Raw genomic sequence first — 27,472 nt, forward strand, 5'->3', positions numbered from 1 at the left:
AAAGTCGCCATATGACCTATCATGTGTCGGTGCGACGTTAAATCTAACAACAACAAGTAGAATTTCAGGTTCAGTTTGTGATGAACTTTAGTTCTGTGTCAGTTTTTACTTTGTAGATTTGAATCAAACTAAAAATATGTTCCACATTATTAGTCACATGATATGACACATGGTGTTTTACTTTTGCAGAAGTTTTCAATGAATTATGTCCCACTATTAATTTTGATACACTTTATCTCTGTTATTACCAAATTCATTTGACACAGACTTGTAAGCTGTGGGGCCCAATATCCGCATCCAAATTTAAGTTATTAAACACAACAGTGACAGCTCCAGCTTCCTCAGATGTGCCTATTTTCACTCTCCAGCGTCTAGTCCAAACAATAGGACGTTTTGGAAACGCGTGCTAACTTTTGACTGTCGCCGTCCCTTCCCTTTTAGAGGGATAACAACTATGAAATCGATCCCGATAAGCCAAATGAGTAAGGCTATCCAGCGTCGACAGCTCTTGTTACATACATGTAGCTATTTATTTGTTCAGCTCTATAGAGGTTTAAGGTTATGTAACCATACCTGTCAAAAGTGTTTCCTCTAGTGACTGGCAGCTTCTCCACTTGGTTCAGATGTGTATGGTGTATGATGCCTGTTAAACTCCTCTTTTTCATAAAAAGTGCAGTTCTTTAGATATAACAGAATTATAATTTACTTTGATTTAAAACATTTTGTTTGCATATATATGCTTAAATTTGGGACGTAGAAAAATTAGATATACGTATTAAGTTTTGGGCTATTCTTTATCAGGTATACATAAACTGTTACAAAATTTTAAACCAACACTTGTTTCAAACACATCGATCTCTTTTTATATTGAGAAAAATCGTATCTTTGTCTGTTCACATGATTATACGACATGATAAATAATTGATCGTGCTGAGTTTAAACCCAACAAAAAATAAAACGAACGCCCTATTACATTTTTAATTTTCATTCATAGTCGTGAAATACACAGGGTATTTAATTACCTCGGATTGGTTAATCGCCAAAGCTTCATTGGTTACAACATGGCGGCATTAAATCCTTATAGAGTTTCTTAAATTATTGAATAGATCTTGTCAAATTACAAGGTCTTGACACTGGAACCTTTAATTTCGATTAGCTTGTAAACAGATTGTTAACAGTGTAGAGATATGGAGTTGAAAATTTAACAGGATTTTAGACCCTTTAATCAAGTAAGTAAAATTTAAAATCGTTCAAAACTTTAACTCGAATATTATAATTTGAAATTAAGTGCTCCTTTTATTAAGTTAGTTAAAAGAGATCATTGACATCTTCGTGTCTGGGTTCTTTTGTGAAGGAAAAAAAAATGAAATGTGTTTATCATTACAAGTGCCTGCCAGTTATGAATTTGATATTGTTTAGCCAAAAGTCCGTGTTGATAGGTAGACACAGTTGCTTCTTCATAGTATTTTTCATACTTCGTTGAAGTTGTATTTGATGGTTTTAATTATAACGTTTTTTTCTTTGAAACATATTTTATAAAGTTTCTGATATTTTCGCACTAAGGTGTACTACAGCACATGATTCTTAATCAAAATAACACACTAAGTGAAAATAAAACAAATTTAATTCATAACCCGACACATTTATATAAAGTAAGTAAGTAAGTAATTTATTATAAGGACATGTATTATACAATATACATTTAGAACTAAATGTTTCCTACATAATTCTAAGAGCACCTGGCTTCCCGTGGGCTTATAAGTACATTTTTCAATGTGGTCAAATTTTATATAAATATTAGAAGAGAAACAAAAGTAAGAAATTCAGGTATACGTTTCAAAGTTTAATACATTTGTACTGTGTAATTTTAGTTGTTGTTTTTTTTTTTTGTTTTTTTTTTTCCGAACAGATGCCTTAAAATGGTTTTTACTTAAAGCTACATTCTTGCACAATAATTCCATACGAAAAAAGTTTGAAATGTAGTGCTTACAATAACTTGACGGGATAACGTCAACTGGAATCAAGTGCCGAAAATGTAGACTGTATATACTTTGTGCCATCCTTCATAATTGAGCCCACACTACCCCCTGAATCAAATGAGCGGTACCATGAGAAAGCCAACATAGTGCATTTGCGACCAGCATGGATCCAAACCAGCCTGCGCATCCGCGCAGTCTGGTCAGTATCCATACTGTTAGCTTTTAAAGCCTAATACGTGTATGTAATTTAGCTTCGGAGACCCTTGGAAGCAACTTGCTCACATTTTTTCTGGGGGAAAAACTTTTTCAAAGGACAAACTTATGCAAAAAAAAGATGTTTAAAAAAGAGTAAAATGTCTTAAGAGGCTGTTGGATGTTCACCTAGGTTTTTCACTAATAAGTGATATGATACTTATTTACTCATCATTATCATTCGCAAATAAATGTATTATTTGATTTTCTCTTTCTTTCTAACAAAAATTTGAACGATCCACTGTATTTTAATCCCATTTTCCCGTACCATTCTTTTAACATTTCAAATTAATAGTGTTTAGATGTATGGTATCTTTAGGCGAAAATGTATTTTCCATTTATCAGTATTAAATCTTTTGTCGGCCGGATAATACATGTACATGCAATATGGCCTAGGTATTGAACAAATACAGTGCTTTAAAATCTATTAAATCCTTTTATACATTAGAGATATTATAACTTGTCGCATTGTTAATACTTTGTACAGTAGGTCAATATATAAATTGCATTAAATTATAGATATTTACAAGTATAAATAAATCTAGCGATTGATTTTAGCATTATTTTGTACAAAAGTTAATCAGATGTTTTGATCTGTTCATGGATTTTTGTATGTGACGTTTTCCCAATTACAAGCACGAAATCTTCGAACCTGTTGACATTTGATAAAAGAAAATTTAGCGTTTTACACCAGATTGATTTTTAGATATTCGAAAGAAAAAAGACTCGTTTAGATAGATATGGCATGAAGTCTGTTGTATATGATGGTTCATGCAGGCAGTTTGTATATTTGAGTTGTTGTGTTATACTTTGGTATTACTATATGAGCTGCACCATGAGAAAACCAACATAGTGCGTTTGCGCAGTCTGGTCAGGATCCATGATGTTCGCTAACGGTTTCTCTAATTTCAATAGACTGAAAGCGAACAGTATGGATCCTGGCCAGACTGCGCGGATGCGCATGCTGGTCTGGATCCATGCTGGTCGTAAATGCACTATGTTGATTATTTCGACCATTGTTGGTTTGTTGCAAATGTAAATTGTCAGCCATCCAGTGGTCCATCGTTTATGTCATAAGATTTTGTTAGATACTTTGATACTGGAAGGCTCGGGGATCCATTGGTAGCAAGCTTGACTGCCAATCCTGGGATTTGGGTTTCAAACCCCGGCCGATCCGGGCGATGGAAATCACCTAGACGCCCTTGAATGTCTTCCAGCCTGCCGAGATGCCAGTACTGATTCTACCCATGGAATAGGGCTTTGAGTATATCGGTTCTTTATACTGAGCACATTAGAGAACAAAGTGGTATCTACTCTGAAAGAGCAACAGGGTATTGCACCAGGCCACTTGTATCTGTATCTGCACATCAAACGTAAGTTCTATATAGTGACTTCTAAACGGTTGTTTGGTAGTAAGACGTAGAAAAAAATTGGACATAGTCAGGCACTCAAAATCACTCATAGCCTTATCAAATAATGTGAAATCATATTTAGATAATGAATAGAACAACAACAGCAGCGTCTGGAGACAATCAAAACCTTGCGCTCAAACCCCCACCTCAACCAAAAACAAAAAATAAAACGAATGGAAATACATTGCAAAACGCGAGAATCCACAGAACAATAACTAACATTATGTTTTATGTACAAGCTAATCATTTGTTGCATATATACAGTATGTAACGGTATGAAACGAATTTAATTTCTAGGCAACTCAAAAAGCTAAAACTATATACAATTGGTAAAAGAATGAATGCTATTTGTAATCCATGCACCAAAATTCTAAAATCATTTTTATGACAAAAATAAAAGCACATTAAAAAAGTAACAATATTGTAATTACGTCTGCCTGAACATAAATATTTGCAATGGCTGGAAAAGACTGAAGAAAACTTTTCATGTTTATATATATTATATATTAAAATTTAAACATAGCAAAAACAATTACACTTAGTGATAAGATATAAAGCGGAAAATATATAAAAAAAATGCTGCGACAGAATTGTGATATGAAAATTGTAAATAACCAAAACGATACTAAAGCAATGCCTCTAAGTACAATTTAGTGAGAAATAATCGAAGAAACTGTGTAGATAATAATGAAAATATTATCTAAAAATAAACATTGAATAAAATTTTTATGTGAGAACTTACGAATGGGAATAATGAACAGTGCACGCACATGCAAAGATGTGGATGGTGGTAGTCAGAAAATTGAATGCACAAATCAAGAAAATGGAAATAAGCGGGCATAAGAGCAAGCTTTCCCTTGACGCTATCTTACCCCTGTTGCCAGATGCAAATGCTTAAGACGTTGCGTACGTTGTTGGCGAACATCGGAAATTTTTCAGTTTAGTTCACTTCAATGTTTCATGAAATTTGTTTTAGAAATACGGTTGTTTATCTTCTTATATCACAAGAAAGGCAAAACAATCTCCCTGTTAGTAAATATGATCGCATTTACGTTTAACAATTAGTAAAAATTTAATTCGACAGAGAATCATAGAAAACAACACTAAAACGTCATGTAAGATGTAACAGAATTCACCAATGCGCATTATTTAACGGCTTGGCAAATTCATAAAATTATTTTTTTCCGTCAAATAAGAAGACTCGGTGACGTGACGTTAACTATTATGTGACGTCATTGCAGTCATTTGCTGTTCAATACTTCCTGTAACAAACAGGAAGCAAAAGACAGATCCAACTTAAAACGTAAGATTTAATGTCTTCACTCGACAGGATTTGTTAAAATTTCTGTATTTTCTTTAACTATTGTATGCTTTCTATAATATTTATTTTGACAAAAAAGTACATAAATTCTACTTTTGAATTAATAAGTTTTTGTCGAATATTGACTTTGATAATGGCGTTTAATATATGTATACTTTAATCTAGCCGCGATGTCACACGTGTCAAAAAATGCAAAAAATAAAATTACGAAGTTGTTACGTGCCGAAATATTTAAAGAAATATGTATTTGTTTACAAAACAGCGACTACAGTCTGAAAGTACATACAATTGTCTGCAAATTGATATGCATAAGTCTTACGTTGAATATGAATTAAATTTAACACATGAAAATTGCAAAATCTAGCCGAGATGTCACAGCCGTGAAATTAATGTAACGTCGACGTTACGTTTGAAAACTAAATAATGTATATGTATTACAATTGTATCTGAACACCGCAATAAAATTCACTGTCTGATAAATAATTATATTGAATAAATATTATATAGTACATCTATATCAAATATTTCCTTAAATATCGAAACGACATGATTTATGAAAACTGTAGTCCAACCACCCCAAGTAATCCCTTTAACGTCTAAACGGCTAAAAACGACGATAACGTCAGTTACGCTAATGTACGCCAACAATGAGCGTAACGTCTTAAGGCCTCAAATGGTACGCCCAGGTGGATTGCACATAGGGTTTCAAACCCCTTGCATGTTTATTAATGCTATTTTTTTTATTTCTCGGAACATATTATACAACACTCCTGATGCGATAATACCATGGATCCTGTACCAGCAAATATGGAAACCTATACTGGATTATTAATGCATGGTAGCCCTGTCCGGAAGGTCTAAACATCCAGTTGGCAGCAGAAAGTAACCTGTCCAGTCTGTTGGATCATCCAGCTCACAACAGGCGCCTCCACTGCGGTGTAGACCAAGATTATTCATCATTCTGTCTTATCTTTCTTACCGGTTTCCTTACAAAATATTCCGCAATTTTAGTGTGTTTACGTATTCTCGATAGGCAATAACAAAAATATTTCCATAAAATCTGGAGAATGCTCAAGAAAACTTTATTTGCCGATTGTCGTTATATCTGGTATATTATATCATAAGTGTAAGGTAGATTAAAAAATAATTTTATGCTGTCGATAGTGTACAGTATTTAACGTGATACATGTATACTTTCTTTACATTTAAGGATTTTAGCTCGACTATTTAAAGAATAGTAGACTACTGTTGGACTCGCCTGTGTGTCGGCGTCCGCGTCCGCGTCCCGATTTGGTTAAGTTTTTTTATGTAAGTTGGTATCTCTGAAAATCTCAGAAATTACTTGTGGGAATGGATTGAAACTTCACACACTTATTCACTGTGATAAACTAACTTACATTGCACAGGTTCCATAACCACTCTATTTTGCTTTTTTACAAAATTATGCCCCTTTTTCGACTTAGAAATTTTTGGTTAAGGTTTTGTATGTAAGCTGGTATCTCAGTATCCACTAATGGGAATGGATTGAAACTTCACATACATTGTTCACTGTCATGATCTGACATGTAATGCACAGGTTCCATAACTCTACTTCGCATTTTTACAAAATTATGCTCCTTTTTCGACTTAGACATTTTTGGTTAAGGTTTTGTATGTAAGCTTATCTCAGTACACACTAATGGGAATGGTTTGAAACTTCACACTTGTCCGCTGTCATGAGCTGATATGCACTGTGCAAGTTTCGTAACCCTGTTTTGCATTTTTACAAGATTATGCCCCTTTTTCGACTTTTGTCTTCATTCAATTGACAAGGCTGTTGAATAGTCGAGCGTTGCTGTCCTCCGACAGCTCTTTTTTTTACATTTGATGGCCCGACAAGTACACTGATAACAAGATAATTCATGAAATAATCAACTTTTTTGTAACATTGGCCCTGACTTCGTTTGATAACACATTTTGATCACATGTTTTCAATATCATGCGAAACTGTCTTATATGTATTTGAAATGATTCACACCTACACTAGCTGGCTACACTTTATATTAAAAGTTGATTTTCATTCGTATTATTTTTTTATGTTTCTGGTTGAGGTGGGGGTGTGGCGAAGGAGGTCAAGACTAACACATGTCCATGTTCCATATATTGGCAAAATGTTTGTTGTTGTGTTTCTTTATTTTTGTTTTTGTGTTTCTTTATTTTTGTTTTTGTTTTTTGTTTCTGTTTTTTTTTTTTTGGCATGTCACCTGATTCGTTTTTTTCTTATTGTCGTAGAGGCACTAAAGAGTGATTGCTGTTTGTAACGTAAGAAGTGTTCAAGCTTTACATCATAAGCTACTTCATAATGCACTTGCTCTCCGACAATTTTAACCAAAATATGTATCATGAATTTTTTGAATAGCATGAATAAGATTGACATTAAAGAGCAAAATAAAAGAATTGATGCAACGACACATTAAATTAAGTCACACACCCGAAGTGGAATTCAGGCGTCAGAATATGAAAAAATATTGACGTTTCAGGTTCCACTGTAACTTAACGGGAAACAGAAACGAGTATGTAATAATTGTAAGTTATTGTGAATAAAATGCAATAAATAAAGTAGTTCAATAAGATCTATGTAATGCAAAATATTTAGTTTGTAACACGTGACAAAAAGCTTTCTGCTGCATTAGTTACACAGTAAAATGTTATGTCCAGCTGTTATGTAAGTAAAACATTTTCAAAGAACATCAACGAAAATGTAATTGATATTGCTATGATGTAGTATTTATTTAAATTTTGATATTGTGAAGTACGACTGGATGCTTTCCCGTTTACGGCATGAGATGAGTATCATATATTTTTTAGTGGAAGAATATTCCGCTCCTAAAGTCGCGCGATATTTACGCTGCAGAACTCGTGCATATTTTCCGATACAAAGCTAATAACCTATATATACTTATAGGTTATTAGCTTTGTATCGGGAAATATGCACGAGTTCTTCTGCTCCTAAAGTCGCGCAATATTCTTCCGCTGAAGAACGAGTGCATATTTCCCGATGCAAAGATAATAGCCTTTTTATTACATACGCATCTACATGTATAAATATTATGTAAATATCATAAATATGTTCAATAGCCTGAATAGGATTGACAATACTGAACTAAATAGAAAAAAAAATAGTGCAACAACACACACTGAATTACGTCACGCACCCGATATGAAATTCAGGCGTCAGTGTACGGAAAAATATTGACGTTTCCGGTACTAGTGTAACTTAACGGGGAATAAAAACGAGTATGTAATAAAATATAATACAATACTTTTTATTGCATAAAACATACAAATGAAAGAATAAACTGAGGTGCGTCCAGTTTAATTCATTTGAATGTGATGGCGCGCCCATCTCAATTTTAGCTTCACAACGATGCCTCCATCCTTTTTTGATTTTTGATTGAAAACCAACCTTTAAGATCGAATGTGTCTACTAAAGAATGATTTTTTCTTCTCTTTAAACGTAACATGTCAGGGAGACTTAAGCGATTAATAAATTAGTATTATTTTGTTGTGAAGAGATTGTCTGTCTATTCAACCTCTAGCTGGATATTTACATATACCCTCTACGGATTCAAATATTTAAATGAAACACTTGTGTATATTTAAACACGCGACAGTTTGTTTGTAAATTGTGTTTGATAAAGGAGAAATCCTTTTAATCTGGACAAAATTAGAATTTAGATATATTTAAACAGTATTACAAAGTTTGAAATACGCTCCCGTTTAACACTATCGAAATCTAAAGTTTTTGAATTTGAAACATATTAGCCAAAAAAAAAAAAGTTACAGGTTCAATAATGCACCATTGTCAACATATACGGACTATTTTTGATAGAAATCAGGCACAATGATAATAAAAATGGGGCCAGTGGTAAGTTGGAGCTTTATAAAGAGGCAAAGAGGCAAAACTTAGCTTTGATTTGGTACTCATTCCTATGTTGTAGCCATGAAAATGAATTTTTCTTGTAAATAATTTATAAATATCTGAATGTAATAATGGCTATGATTATTACTTATTAAAGAAACGTTGTCATCAACCAATGACCGGGTTGTCTAGTGGTAACTCAGGGCACCAGAAATTGAAACTACATCCAAATAAGAGGCCACCATGTTAAACAACTATGGGTTCTGTCTGCATAGAGCTAGGGTATCGCACCCAGATCCTCCGTATCTGAATCTGTCTCCTCAAATTATGTGTACCTGGCAGATAGCTCCTATACTAAAACTGTAGAGCCTAGGCATATTGTTAACGATTGTTCTTGAATTAAGTTTGGAATATTGTTCATTAGAGTTGTCCTACCTTAATTCCGTAAACTGATATATGTTCTTACTACAGTTTAAGCATTATATTGGTTCGCGAGTTTTAAGGCCATTCCTCATATTTCGGTGACGGATGCTGTACCAAATGCGACTTGTTCCATGCAAGCAATTGAAAATTTTCTGGCAAAATCAGATAGAAGGACGAATGTCTTAATTCCAAATTATAAAGAAACCTTTTATCATTATTAAAAATCAGTTTTCCACTTCTTTATAGGACTTTTACTGCGTAACTAACGCTATAATATACATGCAAGTTATATATATATATATATCTACAGTGCATCAAATTATGGTACTTTACAGTTTTTGTTCAGCTTTAATGTTTGTCGACATTTCCTTTTCCCAACTGACATTGTGTTTTATATCTTTATTTGCAGGAATGAACGTATACATGTAAGTTTTACAGAAGATTTTAACGAATGGAACTAATAACAGTTAAAGTTCGTGTTTGCACGTGTGTTAAATTGCATGTTTACTTGCACGATCCTGTTACGGTACTTCACCTGCTGGCTGAAAGTGGTTTTGCCTTTGCGGCCAATGCAGACCAAGACCAGCCTGCAAATCCGTGCAGGCTGATCATGGTCAGCACTGTTCGCTATTCAGTCAGTAAATTTTCAGTGAACATCCATTTGAATTGTAAGCGGTACTGCCTAAATTGAGTGATGGACCAGTCCATATTAGAGATCTAGCAGGGTTAAGGTTAAACCTACTTTGACATTTATTGGCTGGAAATACTTATAAGTGTTCAGTAGATGGCATCTCGTATTAGTTGGCTAAATCAGTGTTATATAGTGAAATAAATCTCTGAAAGGAAATAAGCTAAGCGATCGACTGCTGTATCTTAATGCTGGAGATTAGATTAATAATACGCTTCATAGTAAAGACTGATCATCTCTATTATGTCTGGCATGGGATTGGTTAAAAAAAGATGCAATATACTCTAAATGATACATTTTAACGAGCTATTTAGTGCTCCTTCTGAGGAAGAAAAATACAGAAATATGATCTCGTCTGGATGACTTTAACAAAGATCTTAATGCATATACTTTAGAATGATTTGTTTTAATGCATGCATGCTAAATGAACACTAATTGAGCATTTCTACAAGAGGATCAGCAGCAAGGAGGCGACCAAGACTGTTGTACTATGTTGAACATACAAAAATAAACAATAAAATAAAGAAGTTTTATTGCATTTGAATATTTAAAAAAAAAAAAACCGAAATAACCTGAGACACTAACAATTTTTGACCTTAATTGACATTTTAAAATCCACAATGTGATAATATTTTGCACTTTGCATCTTTACGCACAGTGGGTCAAACACTCTCAAAACCTTATTTGAGCCGCGCCATGAGAAAACCAACATAGTGGGTTTGCGACCAGCATGGATCCAGACCAGCCTGCGCATCCGCGCAGTCTGGTCAGGATCCATGCTGTTCGCTTAACAGTTTCTCCAATTCCAATAGGCTTTAGAAGCGAACAGCATGGATCCTGACCAGACTGCGCGGATGCGCAGGCTGGTCTGGATCCATGCTGGTCGCAAACCCACTATGTTGGTTTTCACATGGCGCGGCTCATTTAAGTGTTTGAAGCACACTTTCTAAAATATATAGATTGTATACAGCAATTATCATTAAGTAAACGAAAAAATATTTACCTAATATTAAGAGAACTAGAAACAGTTCAAAGATATCAAATGGCAAAATAAAGTTACGTCTTTCAAATGGTTGAAATATGAGAAGTATTTAAACAGGTCAAAGTTTTGTTAAGCATTTATTGTTTAGATTTTTTGATAATCTTAAACTAACCTTTTATTCAATAAACGTGACCCCTTTTACTGGATTTGTGTTTTGTTTTACTAGTGCCTATTTCCTTCAATCCGTTTATTATTACTATATGTTACATTCTATTTTCTGCCATCCTTTTCAAGAGTATTTGGACACGTTTAGTTCGTTTAAAAAGCGATAAATTTTGTATATTCGAAACGAAAACAAAACATTTAGTTTTCCTAGACAACCATGACTTTTTGCCTGTATTAAATGATGTAAAGGCACTGACAATACACATTAGTACAGGGATATTTTGAAACTTTGATACATTAGATTTTTGAATTTGAATACTGCATTTAAAATGAATACAATGAAAACTTGAGCATTAAAGATTAATACTTCATTAGAGATAATGGTCCATAAATCTCTCCTTTCTCAAAGAAAGACAAAATGAACTGCCGTGGAATAACGTAAGTGTGTAAAATGTAGTAAATTATAGAGAACTTTAGAAATTCTGTTATAAAATAAATGCTTGCATTTCGAGTTCTTTTGTGTAATTGTATGCTTGAGGTACAATTTTGTGGCTTTTAAATGCCATATACTCTTGTAAGAGCGAATTCAAAAGTTTGTTTTGTGCATTTTAATCTGTACTGTAAAGCTTCTTAATACGCGAACGATAGTTAATTAGAAATAAAAGAAAATAAATACAATATCCATCGCTTGGAAAATAACATTTTACTTTCACTTTTACAGGAATGTCCGCTACAGAAATTGCAGCCCCGCCCATCGGCCCTAATATACAGGGCGTACAGGGGCCAATCCTCGAAGATTCGAACCCGAAACCCTCCACAATCGATCCGGTCCCTGGACCAGATGGTCGTACTACCGGGGAGGACGTGGTCATTAGAAAAGAACCATCGCAAGCAAAACAAGAAAGTACCTGTGAAAAAGTAGATATAGAAAAAACAACTGCTTCAGTTAAAGAAGAACTTAAACTAGAACTAGATACAGCAAAAAGTGAAGAAAAGGTCAATAACAACGTTCCAATAGACACCAGAACAGATATGGAACCAGCCGAACAAAAGCCTGTAAAGGGCAATGCCAAAGTAACAGAATTCAAATTACCGGATAAAGTTGAAAAGGATTCTGGGAGAGGAGATGACGTAACTGATCGTTCAGAACACGTGGTGGACATTGTTAAACAATCAAAATTGAAAGAAACTCAAAAGAACGCGCCTTCAGAATTAGGAGAGTATTCAGATTTTCCATTATCCCGTCCATTGACCGAAACTTCTATACGAGATGGGACAAAAATGTCATATGACACAGAAAGGGAGAGAAAAGAAGTGAAATCAGAAATTGACCGAGACTCAAAAACTCCATTTTCAGTAAAGGTGGAACGGAAGCCCCTCCATACCGCACAAACACGCTCACATTCTGATTATTATTCGAAATCTCCATCTACAAGTAGATTCACTCATTTAGCTACTTCCCTTGGACAGTTTTACGGTTTTGCAACAGACCCGACAGCGAAAGATATGAGGTTCCAGCCACAAATGCCTAGAATGCGGAGACCACCAAAATTAGTGCGCCTTGCGACCGTAACCATGTCCCCAAAGTAAGTAAACTTTTGAAAATACATACAGTTATAAAGTTGACAAATAATGCGACAATTATATATTCAGTGTTTCCAAAGTAAGTAAACCTCTGAAAAAAGAAAAGACTTCCTAATTTGATTAAATGTTAATGTGTGATCAATTTGAACTTTCTAAGCACATCCCTCCAAAGCGGCTGAAGCTAGAATAGAAGAAACGAGTGATTGTCTACTATAAAATCAGACTATCATGCAAAAATATCCTGGGTTCGTATAATGGCTTGCCGCTTAATTATCATTAATAACTGTTATTGATTTTATTGTTTTATTCGTATTACAAGCAAATATATGATATTCAACTAATGGTGTACAAAATGAAAATATGAAAAATACGACTCTGCTTAAATCACTATGTATCATTAATTCGCAACAGTTTTCATGCAGTCTGTGCAAAATGAACATACTGTGTATTTAAGTTCATCCAAGTAGTTCGTCATTGCCTCTTCTAATACAGTTGAACTGACCAACTACATTAAATGAGATATTAAAGAGTTTTATTACAGAAATTTTGAACAACTCCAGCTGTTATATCGGATATATCGACACTTGTATTATCGGCCCTTATTGAATATTGTAATGCATAGATTAGCTTGAAAGTATTTTTGTAAAACACTCAAAACAAACGCGAAAATTGTTGATTTTACTGCGTATCTAAGTACTGTCACGATCGTGTTTTTGTACAGATTTATGGCGGGGAAAAATCTTGTTTTGTACAGATTTATGGCGGAGAAAATGCGTAGTGCTGCTCCCACTTAACCTATGTTCATTTCGTAGGACTATATAGTATTCGTGACGATAATAATAGTTATAATGATTGCGGACGATGACTGTGATGGAAGTGATGATGATGGTAACAACGATGATAAATATTGATGCTGCTGATGCTGATGAAAAAGACGACAATGACTACGACGACGATGATGCTGGTGGTTAAAATAATAAAGTATACGATCATACTGATAATAATAATGATGACGTTGGTGGTTGTGGTGATGATGATAACGATGATCGTGGTGACGATGATGATGATGATGGTGATGATGATGAAATCGTGTATCATACTTATGATTATAATTTTGGCAGTAATGATGATGGTGCATTCGTTTTGGGTTTATTTCAATGCTTGTACAGCATGTCATACAGGATTTATAGGGCAAGCGTTGTATATGGGGGTTTTGATACAAATTTGAAGTCGTTCAATTTCCTTTTAATCATAGATTGTCCACTTGTAATGCTGTAAAACATCGAGATAAAACGACCTTAAACACTTAAACAGCCTGTCTTGTATGGCTTTTATCAGTGTATGAAGATTTTGTGCGCTTTAAGACATATACCGAGAGTTGTTATGTTAATTTATTTTTCATAAATGTGGGGATTATAGAATGGATTAACAATCTTTGAGAATGGATTGTCAATGACAGGGTTTTACACCTTTTGTGTGCGCATGATTAAGTTCTAATTGTAGATTTATCGCTTGCTTAAGCAATGTATTGTAGACAAAAGTGTCTGGTATTAAAAAGCTGTAACATTGCAATCTCCTCACAATGATACTTACTTCTTGCACGGAAACTGAACTTTTTAAGTTGTACAGAGGATAATGTAAAGAGGTTAATCTACTGAGAATCTAAGAAAATATATCTCGTTGTATGGAGGGAGCTGATCTTCAGAAGTGACAGTATAAGAGGTTTAAGTAATATGACATAAAATACCCATGTCTGCCCATTCTGAAGAACTTGAGGAAACGGGACTGGAAAAAACGCGTGACCTTAAGGAACCATTTGATTTGCGATGTGTGTCATGTGACATAACACGTGACTACATGTTCCCTCCTCTGGAACCGACAGTAGTACCTAGATTTTGGTCGTACAATGGGAGGTCAGTATAACAGACCTACAATATATGAAAATATAAATATGAAAAACTTGCACTCTCTGTAGAACGAATACAACTCTGCACTGATGGTGTTAGTGATCAAGTTGAATAAATCGGATATTTTTTGTAATTTTGGTGGTAATGCTACTTGTTCTGCAGTGGGACGTGGGGAAGTGTGTGTGTGTGGGGGGGGGGGGGGGGGGGGGGGCTAATTGCATAAAAATTATCATATTAGATCATAAAAGATCATATTAAAATTGCACTGTCCGTGCGTGCGTGCGTGCGTCCTTGTAAATTCTTGTCCGGGCTGTAACTCTGCCATCCATAAAGGGGTTTTGTAATAACTTGGCATAAATGTTCATCATAATGGGTCGATGTGTCATGCGCAAAACCCAGACCCCTAGCTCCAAGGTCAAGGTCACACATAGAAGTCAAAGGTTAACAGGGACTGTTTTGTGTCCGGTCCATAATTTTGCCATTCATCAACAGATTTTGAAATTACCTGGCATAAATGTTCCCCATAATGAGACGACATGTCATACGCAAGATCCAGTTAATATGGTCTGTTTCTTGTCCGGTCCATAACTCTGTGATCGATGAGGGAAGTTTAAAATTACTTGGCATAAATATTTCCAATAATAAGATGACATGTCATGCGCAAGACCAAGACCCCTAGCACCAAGGTCAAGGTCACACGTAGAAGTCAAAGGTTAACATGGTCTTTTTCTTGTCTGGTCCTTAACTTTGCCATTTATCAAGGGATTTGAAAATAATTTGACACGAAATGTTAATTATATTGAGAAGGTGTGTCGTGCTTATGACTCGGGTCTCTCAGGTCAATGTCAAGGCCATAAAATGATTCATACCTAAACAATTCTGGCGTATTTTGCACAGACAACTGTATCATTCTTGGGCACGCTTCGGGGGCATTTGTCACTAATACAAAAAATGTAGTGACAGCTTTTGTTTCTTCTACATTTATCACATAAAACAAGTCTTTTATCAGTTCGCTATAGAGACGTTTTGTCCAGAAGTTGGGAATCAAGCCCGGTACGGTCTAATGTTGTCTTCTTTTATAGACAGTCACTGCTGATGTACGCAAGTTCAGTCAGTGACTAAGCTGTTTAAAGCTGCGTAAGGGTTTTACTTTTATGTTAAAAGAGATAAATAAATAGTAGAATATCACTACTTTCAGTATTACACATGAACTTATACAATAAAAACATAAAGGGAGGTAATAAGAATAATGGATTCAGTGATACTTTCTACAATGTTAATCATGTTGTTAACTTGACAAATATATGAGAGAACAATAGCTAACAATTATTGGAAATATGAATTAATATGAAAATGATATGTAATATGTCCATCATACCAAAGGTGGTAGCCACATTTTTAACAAAGGCATTATGAAATTCATGGTTGCAGTTTTGTTAAAATGAACAAAATCGTCATGGTATACAATCTGGCATAAGTTTGGAATTAACATAAAAAAATAACCAACGCGAATATGATACTGGTTACAGTATTTCTTTAATTAATTTTTGTGTGTTTTAATACATACATAAAGAACATGGCAGTTTATTAAATAACTACTTTAACGTTGCTAATTATTCACTGATCTGCTTTCAAATGAAATAGTTTTGTGAAGAGATAATAGAATTTTACCAACGCTATTAACTATTCATTAACGAACTGACAATGCTACAACAGTTTTCAAAAACTGTGCAGTTTTGAATTGACGGGCACGCGGTTACGCTTCTCTCTACCACATTCATTATCTCACAAAAAACCGCCAGAAGTTGAACTAAATTGTCCAATCATAATGTATCATTTAATATTAAGTATTAACATTTTCATGCCGGATAGATAATAGTAAATCAAGTTTCTAAATAAGCTACAAGAATACTCCTGACAGACATTAAAAACAGTATGTGTTAGCGCTGTATATTGTCACGGCATATGTTGTTGCGCAGAAAATGGTCAGTACGGGGATAGAATACAGCAGCTCAAGTCAGGCTACTTGGCCGTCGTTACATGAATGAAATAGGCAAATTGTGGAGAAAACGGTGTTGAAACCATATCAAATATTAACGCAAAATATTTGCCATCAAAATGCGTTTCTTTAACCGAAGCTATACATAGCTGATGCATATAATCTGTTACCATGAATTTTCTGACCCTAAAGACAGAGCGTTCCATGGGTACCAATACTTGACTGGCTACAAAATACCCGAAGTTACCCATGAGAAGCCTGTGTTATAATGTAGGGATAACGCATGTTTTTTTTTGTGTGTTATAACTTCTGCAAAATCCAGAGGGATTGGTTCATACCCGAGCCCGTTAAGGCGAGGGTACCAACGGTTCCCGAGGGATTCTGAAGATGTTATAACACGAAAAATACAAGCGCTAACGCTATTCTAGCATAAAACGCACAAAACCAGATAAATGATTCTAACACGATCCGATTCATTTTCCTATTAAACAAAGAAGGCTGGAACGTGAATTATTAACAACAATTCATGTTCTGAGTCACATATTACGTCATAGGTCAGCGGCGTAGGGCGCGCTGGAAAAGAACCCGACTGAACGGCAAATATTTAATGCATGCGACAAGGGTGTACTTAAGTTCTTGATACGTGTTAGAATCGAATAAATATCTATTCAGTGATTGCTCTTGAATAAATCACGTTTGTCGTTCAGATGCTGCATTATATCACTCGCTACGCCTCGTGATATAATTCTTGGCATCTGACCCAAACAGGATTTATTCACGAAAATCACCCGATAGCATATAATTTCTAAATATACTGTCCCTCAATGTCATTTAATTTCCATGAAATACGCGGTAAAGTCTACGTTGTTTTTTCACGTTGACGTCATTTCCTTTTGAATTATCCGTTTATCCTTTTGAATTATCCGTAATACGTTTACGCTTTGCCACGGAACGTGTTAATATAATTAGGTGTTATAACAGCACGTGAGCGCGAGAATCTCTCTGTTAATACACATTTTCTCTTCTGTTAAAACACCCTCGAAAAGAGACAATAATAGCAGTTGTATGCTAGAATACAATAAAACGTTAGCTATACGAACAGCCGCCAACTCAATGTGACTAAAGTACATCTCCTATTACGCTACGCTTAGGATCTGAGAACGAGCTATTGATAGCCCCGTTCTGACGACCCTTTCGCTAGCAAATCAGAGCTTAACTTACAACATTTTGCAAATCTATAGTTAGCCTTGATGTTTGATATTTACAACTCTTATGTCGTAATGTGTCAGATAGCCGGTTAGCTCAGTCGGTAGGTCATGTTTTGTAAGCGAGGGGTCCCGGGTTCAAGCCCTGGATTGACTGCACATTTTTCTTACTCTTTGACATTCGAACAAATCGTCTGATTAGTTCAAATAAATACAGATTTGCGAAAATAAAAATAGCAATATTGGAAATCCAAAATATACATAAGACGAATGTGAATGGGTCATTCTCAGATCTTCATTTAGAAGATCAAGTACTTAAGTCAGATTGACTAAAACTATTCATCATTGACAACAAATAAAATATGAAAATAGGAGTAAACAAAACTGTATAATAGGAGTAAATTGGCTTAATGAAATTTCCATCCAGATACGAAATATCAATGCTGAAACATTTCTAAAAGCCAGATGCATTGTACAATATCCAGAACAAAATTGTAAATAGGCTGGGAAACGTGCTCGATTTATGACCGATTTCTGTATGCCATATCCAAATTGTCACAGATCTTTGTCAAAGGGTGTAAGCGTATTAACGAACGTTTTATGTCATTCTTTTATTTTCTATGATTTCTATCGATCCTTTTGTCTTTCTTTTCCATGTATATAATGAAGTCTATGTAATCTGAAGTGATCTTTTTGTGTACATTTTGTGACAATACCTAGTCATACGGTTTTAGGTTTTATTTATTGAAATAAAAATAAACAAAAAGTGTGTTTACATAGCGATACAAGAGATTGCAGGATATTAAAATGGCTTAATGTTAATAATTTAAGATGACAAATGACAAAACTTCAGTTTGCATTCAAATAAATTTGTTATCTTTGAAATAAAGACAGGATAGATAACGTGAAAAGTGCATGGATATCTTTTTGCGAAGGCTGGAATAGTTTTAATTTTAACAAAGGAAACCGTGTGTCGCTACATTGAATGCTATTAATATTTAATTTCACTGCCAGATGCTGCGATTATAAGAAGCGAATCTAGCCCACACCCGGAGTATATATATTTTGATCTGTTTTTATACCTATGGACATTACCTTGTGAAATGATGCTAAATGACGCTGTATGACAAGGTATATAGAAGTATACTTAACATTCATAGCGGTGCTTATAAGTCCAAATGGCTGGATGGAACCCTGAAGCGTACGTATACCAGACTTACTCTGATTTGTAGGGATTTAGCAGATCGTGCAACTAGCAGTAGTTTCCTCTTTTTCGTTCCTTGCGATCAAATTTAAACGCCTGAATTTTGGAGACAAGTCAAACCACCGGCATTTGATTGTCTGTTTCGAAGTACATTTTAAGATTTGTATCCAAACAATTTATTACTTGGGTCCAGAACCATTTTCTTGCCATGGGATAGAAACTATTGCAAATAAATAAATTGGAAAACGAAAAAAAACAATAATAGCGAGTAAGATAAAGGGACAGGGCGCCAGATGTCTGTCCATCAATTTCAAAATCTATAGAATGTGCATGAGTGAAAACAGACTTATCCAGTGAGTTTTGTGTCATGTGATTGAATGGCATCAGACAAAGACTGCATTTCCGGTACCTTCGTGTTCGAGGAATGTAGTTAGAATACTAGTTTGTAATCGCAGTCCTAACTAAACTTTTAGCAGTCCTAATAAAATACATTTTACATATTCTTACCAGTTTCAGGAGTTTTACCGAGAAATAGCTGTATAATCAATAGAGTTCTTTGTAGCGGTTCTCGTATCGGTAGCTCAATTGGTAGAGCGTTGGCACAGTAAGCCGAAGGTCCGAGGTTCGAGCCCCGATCGGGGCTGCACATTTTTCCCGAGACTGTTACATTTGGAGGTTCTACCGAGATGGGCGAAGCATTTTTGCTGGGGTGTGCATCTGAATTCGGCAGACATTGGCCAGGAGTGCCATTGTCTCGCATTAAGAGGAAAGGTGTGTAGCTGTTCTCGATTCTGAAGGCCTCTCTGTAGCGTTGGCACGGTAAGCCGAAGGTCCGAGGTTCGAGTCCCGGTCGAGGCTGCACATTTTTCCTGAGACTGTTACATTTTATTATTTAGGATATCATTAAGAAAATTGTTTTTCGATAAAGGTGCAAGTTCTTGTCTTTTGCTGTGGTATAAACGAATTATGAAAACTTTTGCCATGGTAATTTCGTTTTTTTTTTCTTTCATAAATGAACGGATATTAAGAAGAATTTACATGGAAGAGTTTTTCAGATTGCTTTCACAATTTTTAACCATAATAACTAACCATTTTGTCGGGCGAGGCATATTTGCACATGTACAGTAAGATGTACAATAATGGCGCGACGTTGTAGGGATGATTGTACAACGTCACGCAAACATTTGATCAGCAGTTTAACGTCATTTCCGCTGTATGGTACTTCTTTATACAAAATATACATCAACAACCTTTCCTAGTGCACCGCAAACAAAAGCTCTAGCATAGTAAGTCTTCTTTCAGGACAAAGCCAGTACCGCGCGGCCCAAGTCTGTATTACGAGGAGCCCCAAAAGCCTAAGAAGGTTATAACATGGGATGAAGCCATGGAGTCCCGCCCTCCCCTGAGGATTGACATGGAGGGACCAGGGCCAACAAATTATTCACCAAGGAACAGACCTTTGAACGAGACAAACTCCCCTGCTTGGACTTTTGGATCCAAATGTTTTATTGAAAAAGGTATATTCAATCTTAAGCTCATATAATTCAGTTCATCATCATCATCATTTTCAGATGCTCAGTAGTCACCTCACTCTAAAAGAGTATAGTTGTTGATGTTATTTCATTTTGTTGAAAATGCACGAAGTAATTCTTATTGCTTATTTCACTTACTTGACAGATTCTAAAAAGATTTTTATAAGTAGTGGTCTTTGGTAGTCTCTAGTTTTTGACAATGCAAGATGTATTTTAATTGAAACGTACACTACAGTGGTTGTTAATCCTTGTTAAACATTTTTTTTCAAAAATCTTCATGGACAGTTTTTACAACGTGATTTTTCTGCCATCTGGGCCGAATGTGGAACTAATAGTCACGTCTACGCAACTCAAAACTCCAGTCATTCTATCAAACTTCTTCGAAATGTTTGACATGGTATTTTTGGACATTGTATTTCGGTCATATTTTGGCCAAAACAAAAAACATTTTACTTTTGGTTCCATTTGTCGCTTGATCCATAGGAAGCTTTCAGAATAGCAATGTTAGAATAAATCAAAGCAACATAGACTATGTAAAATATCTATATAATTTTGAAGTATTCATCTTTTAAAAAAACATTATGGACACAATATATAACCAAGATTGTTTCAATAGGAATTACATTTTTGCCGTCGTTAAGATGATTTTGAGCTCCATATCCGCAAATTAAAAAATGTAAACTTCCACCCTTAGAGATACAGAATATATATAACTGATTAAAAATATCAGTAAGTCAAGTTTAAGAGAAAGACATAACAAACCGGCTCTCTGTTTAGCTTATTTCGTTTTGTATATTTTGTGTTTTAAAACTCAGCTGGTAGTGGTTCAAGGACATCTTGGGAGAAGACATGGTTTCAGAACCCGGAAGTGTGGACGTCCAAAGTAGACTTCTATAATGACTCGGCGGTAAGTTCAAAATTTGTCATAAAATTATAATGTCCCACAAAGTCTGTATATACATGTTAACTTTATATCGTTTAACTTATGAATTCTCTTAATTAATTATACCCCCACCAAACATGTTTGAGGGGGGTATATAGGAGTCAGTTTTGTCGCGTCCCGTCGCGTCCCGTCCCGTCGCGTCCCGAAATCTATTATCTCAGTTATTGCCAAATGGATTTGATTCAAACTTAAAATACATGTTCCACCTTATTACCCACATCATGTGACACAAGGTGCACAACTCTTGACACCAAGTTTTCATGAATTATGTCCCCTTTTACTTAGAATTTAAGGTTAATTTTGTTGTATTTTCACTATATCTCAGTTATTACTATATGGATTTGATTCAAACTTAAAAAAGATGTTCCACCTCATCACCCACATCATGTGACACAAGGTGCATAACTCTGACACCATTTTTTTTATGAATTATGCCCCTTTTTACTTAGAATTTAAGGTTGATTTTGATGTATTTTCACTATATCTCAGTTACTACTGAATGGATTTGATTCAAACTTAAAATAAATGTTCCCATCACCCACATCATGTGCCCACATCATGTGACACAAGGTGCATAACTCTTACACCTAGTTTTCATGAATTATGTCCCCTTTTACTTAGAATTTAAGGTTAATTTTGTTGTATTTTCACTATATCTCAGTTATTACTAAATGGAACTGATCCAAACTTAAAATAGTTGTTCCACCTCATCACCCAGATCATGTGACATAAGGTGCTTAACTCTGACATAAATTTTTTATGAATTATGTCCCCTTTTACTTTAAATTTAAGGTTGATTTTGATGTATTTTCACTATATCTCAATTATTACAAAACGGATTTGATTCAAACTTAAAATAGATGTTCCACCTCATCACCCACACCATGTGACACAAGGTGCATAACTCTGACACCAATTTTTCATGAATTATGCCCCTTTTTACTTAGAATTTAAGGTTAATTTTGATGTATTTTCACAATATCTCAGTTACTACTGAATGGATTTGATTCAAACTTAAAATAGATGTTCCACCTCATCACCCACATCATGTGACACAAGATGTATAACTCTGACACTAATTTTTCTTGAATTGTGTCCCCTTTTACCTAGAATTTAAGGTTAATTTTGATGTATTTTCACTTTATCTCATTCTGATTGGCTTAGAGCCAAACAGAAGTAACTTTTTTTTAACTTTTGTACTGAGTTTCTTCCCCCTTAAATTCCAGGAATTAGTCTATTTTTAGAAATCCTATTTTTAGATTTTCAATATTTTAGGTATTTTTCTAACTTTTTTATTGTAAGTCCTATGTAAAAAGTAAAAACATTTTTCTGTGGTAACATGGGTCAGTAAGACACTTTTTTGTATTCACTTTTAGTGTATCTCTAATATTAGAGATTTAATATATTTACTAGTATTACTATACTAGTATTACTTATATGTGGAAGCCCAGGATGAAGTACTCCAAAGTATTTTTAAGATTTCTTATGGTTGCCATTCTTCTGTGACAAGACCGTATGGTGGGGGTATGAGTCACTCCTGTGACAGTTCTAGTCATGTTAGTTGTTCTGTACAATCTATTTCAACATACTGGACCAATGACCTAAACCTTTAAATGGGTAGGTCAGCAATGACCTGTATAATGAGTGATTGTTACAAAGCCCTATAGTGATCATCTGGAGATCTTTTTTAACTAATTGAACAATGCTCAACTGACATGACCATTAAGTTAGCCTACTTAATGCTGTAATCATAGTCTCAACTAAATATATATATATATATATACGCATACTTTTATTCAATATAATCTGTTCACGTGAAAAAAATGTTTTCTGCAGTGGCCCACTCCAACCCATTACCGTCACCGACCAGCCCTGGGTCCACGCCAGCGCACAATGATAGAGGCACCATCTTTCACTATCGGGACAAGAAGGGAAACAACGTTCAGCAAAGCAGGTAACTTCATGTTTCTAAAATATATGAATTGTGGCGCTTCGTCTGAACCAAAGGATGGTCGTCACCGACATGAGCGTCTTCGTCGGCCAACGAGATCTCATTTACCTGTCCAAAGATTTAAGACCCTTCATTTCGGAAGAATTGTCTAACTCGCAAATTGTACCTTATCCATTCTGAGATAGAAGCATGGACAATGGAATTGCACTTTTCTGAGTATTTAAAAAAAATCAGGCATCCCAAATTTTTAGCGCAACACTGCTATTTTGCTATACAATACGGACAGTTTCATACATATACATTAATAGTAACAGTAACATTTTTTTGTCAGAATCGGATGTTGTTAATCTACAATATCAATCATTTTACGCCCACACACATATGTAAATAGTTTGAAAAAATGCACATACATGTATTACTTAATCGTTGTAAGACTGCTGATGTGTCCGTTCGTCCGTGCGTGTGTCCGTGTAAAGTCTTGTCCGGGCTGCAGCCGTACATAAAAGGATTTTGAAATAACTTGGCATAAATGTTCAATATAATAGGAGGACGTGTCATGCGCAAGACCCAGACCCCTAGTTCCAAGATCAAGGTCACACTTAGAGGTCAAAGGTTTACAGAGTCTGTTTCGTGTCCGGTCCATAACTCTGTCATCCATGTAGATGTTTTAGAATAACTTAGCATAAATGTTTACCATACTGAGATGACGTGTCATGCGCCAAACCTAGACCCCTAGCTTCAAGGTCAAGGTCACACTCAGAAGTCAAATGTTAACATGGTCTTTTTCTTGTCTGGTCCGTAACTCTGTCATTTATCAAGGGATTTGAAAATAATTTGACAAAAATGTTAAAAAGGTGTGTCGCGCTTATGACCCGGGTGTCTCAGATCAAGGTAAGGTCAATGTCACAAAATGATTCAAAGGCCTACCTAGACTATTCTGTTCTATTTTGCGCAGACAACTGTAGCATTCTTGGGCACGCTTCGGGGGCATATGTCACAAATAGTGACAGCTCTTGTTTTGTTGCAACCGTAAAATGTTTTAAGTTATACAATAGCAGTAGATCTAGTCTATTATACTTTTTTTAAAATTAAAAACAAATAGCCATTAAAAGTGTACATCATTCAAAATCTGTACGTTTAGCGATTTTTAAGATACTGTCAAAATATCAAGTTACGTTAGTTAGTTTAAACATAGATTATATCAAACAATGATTGCATTGTAAAGATACATGCTAGTAAAAGGAGCAGAGCCGAAAGCAACATCTAACAGAGGTCTTCTCCTACAGTAAAATATTGTTGTAGGTACAGTAAGACAGTGTTTATGATTATCTTTAAGAAATACTCAGTATAGGTAAACTGAACGCTAAAACTGAGAACTACAAATTAGAACATTTTCATTAAAAAGATATTAGAGTGCGTTGCGTTAGATAGCGTATTAAGTGTTTGTCTAGCGTCAGTGCTGTTGGATACAAACTGCATTTCAGGTAGCGAAAAGGAACCGTCACCTGTTGACTACGACAAAGATGTGGCGGACAAGATTGTGTTGAAGAAAGCACCGGCATTCTCACACCAGTTTAGGCGGGAAGGAACTGTCGTCTGGTCATCAAAAGGTTAGTAATTGATTCGCACAATTGTTGTAGAATTTCCGCCAGTTAAATACTTATACAGCGACTGTTCGTACACAAAAGATATTGTTGTGCCCATATTATTGGTCCAGTCTAATAATAGTTTACATAATTATGCTTGCAGGTACGTATAGATACGACTTCTAGAGCTTATGGAAAAGCTAATCGCCATTTAAAAGACAAATGGAATTAAAACTATTATACTTGTACAATCCGAAATCCGTTTCTTAACTGCACTCACGACCAGCTGCGAAATTTTGGCTAGTTATCAAACTTCGCCAAGATATTATGCTCATAAAACATTTTGCAAAGTATGGTAAACTTTGGGTAGAACTGCTCAATTGGGGAGCCGGCACTGTCAGTTTTCAAAATTTTAAGTAATTCAAGGGCCACGACTAAAGAGTGACTGGGAGAATCTGGCTGATAAGATAAAATGCCCATAAACATTGCAGCCAAGTATGGTAAACATTTTGGATAAGAACCGCTCAAGAGATAACACACAGATTCGCAATTTTGAGTAATTAAGGGGCCGTATTTCTAGATAAACTTTGGATGATCCAGATGGTCATCGAACTTGGCTGAGATGATTTTATGCCTGTAAATATTGCTACTAACTTTGATGAACATTTGACAATTTTTGTAATGCAAGGGCCAAAACTTCAGAGCCTCTGTGACAAATCCAACTAATTATCAAATTTGGCAAAGATATTATGCCCAGACCAAGCTACTATTATAACAAGTGTAATTTATTGAAATAATATACCAGTATCGTATTGCACGATTGCTCTGGAATTAATTCATTATCGCGGAGGCTCAGTGGCGTGTTATATCACTCGGGCTGCACTTTTGTCATAGACCTACATCATGCGCAGCTTAAAACTGCAACTAATGGTTTTATTGAACAACAAAATCATTGTAATTTTTTTTTGAATTTATTCTTAAAATGGTCTTTTTTTCACGTAATTACTTCCGTTTCATTGTGTTTTCAGAAAAAGTTCCAGGACCGGGGAGCTACAGCCCTAAATTCTCCTACAACAAGCCCCACTGCCCGGCGTTCACAATTCGATCACTACGAAGGGAAAAGTCTCACGTGCTTGGGCCCTTTTCAACATTTTGAGGAAGTACACACAAACCATAGCCACACCAATAACAGTGTATATGTATTTTTTTTTCAAAGGATGGTTCGATTATATATAAACTGACACTTTCTGTTACCATTACGTTTTCCTAAGGTACCTGATCACATGTATGAGTGCACATATGATAGAAAAATTAAGACGTTATAATACTGGTTTGCATTTCGTATTCAATTTGTAATTTGCTCAACACAACACGCCTGTTTATTACGTATTTTTGCGAGAAAGTAAATGCTGCTGTAAATGCTATATATATTTGCAACTTTTCCCGCATATGTGCTGTCTATATAATAACAGTACTTTTTTCTGTGATGTGATGTATTGCCCATTGTTCTGCACAAGTTCAGCCTCATTTTGCGTATGCATGAAAGTGAAATATACATGTACCATTCGTAAGCTTGGTATAATTAAGACATTGTGTTTTCTACACAGATACCTAGTTCATTTTTACACCCGTTAGATCATCTAATAACATGTGTAATGTAAGGTAGGTCTCCTTTAAAATATTGTTTTTCTTCACAAATATTGCTGGTTCTTGTCTTAGGTTGAATGTTTTTGGTCAAGGGGTACCATGTCAGTGATGCACTATGTTGACAACTACCTTAGTCTAATTTTCCAAACTGAAATTTATGTCAGAAATCAAATGTTCTGAAGTCCTTTCAGATAAAACATAGTTGATAATTTCATATCTTTTTTAAGTTGTATTTCTTTCCCTATTTTAATTATATTTCATATTTTTCCATTCAGATTTCATCATCCATGCATTAATTTAACCAACTAACATGCCATCATTACTATCCATAAACATGTATATATAAACATTTAATATTTTGTCAGATTTCTATATTTACATCATTGTTAAATTTTGAATAAATTTATATTAAATGCATTTTGTGCAAATACCAGTATGGCTAAATTGTGTTTTGAAGCTGTATCAAATTTTGTTCACATGTTTTGTGTGCCAAACTTGTTTTCTGTTCTTACAATAAAATAAAACCATAAAAAAAAAAAACTTTTTGTTAAAGTACAATTATATTATGCCAACAGGTCTCTGTCTTACACTGGAGGAATCTATAAATGTTTGCCATAAATAATCTCCTCATTCATACACACAAGGTTCCCTTTAAGAGCAGATCATCTCAATATTCAAAAGCCATATTTGGTGGAAATCTGTATGGCACTTTTTCATGGAAGCAGTGAGAGTGAGAAATTATGTGTCATAAATCAGTTCATTCCTGAAGAATGTAATTCACAAAGATATAA

General features: G+C 35.0%; 1 protein-coding gene across 2 annotated transcripts; it reads left to right on the forward strand.

The window, feature by feature from the left end:
• Positions 1 to 1,036: 1,036 nt before the first annotated feature.
• Positions 1,037 to 27,221, forward strand: LOC123546554 (uncharacterized). Of its 2 annotated transcripts, XM_045332931.2 has the most exons (8): positions 1,037 to 1,229; positions 9,698 to 9,713; positions 11,845 to 12,709; positions 20,325 to 20,539; positions 21,370 to 21,461; positions 23,334 to 23,451; positions 24,933 to 25,058; positions 26,063 to 27,221. In XM_045332931.2, the coding sequence occupies exons 3-8, from the start codon at positions 11,847 to 11,849 to the stop codon at positions 26,188 to 26,190; spliced, it is 1,542 nt and encodes a 513-aa protein (XP_045188866.2). In that variant the 5' UTR covers positions 1,037 to 1,229; positions 9,698 to 9,713; positions 11,845 to 11,846; the 3' UTR covers positions 26,191 to 27,221. The 2 variants fall into 2 exon arrangements, with proteins under 2 accessions (XP_045188866.2, XP_045188875.2); XM_045332940.2 differs by lacking the exon at positions 9,698 to 9,713.
• Positions 27,222 to 27,472: the final 251 nt, after the last annotated feature.

The sequence above is a fragment of the Mercenaria mercenaria genome, chromosome 15 (assembly GCF_021730395.1).
Source record: "Mercenaria mercenaria strain notata chromosome 15, MADL_Memer_1, whole genome shotgun sequence".
Taxonomy (NCBI): Eukaryota; Metazoa; Mollusca; class Bivalvia; order Venerida; family Veneridae; genus Mercenaria; species Mercenaria mercenaria.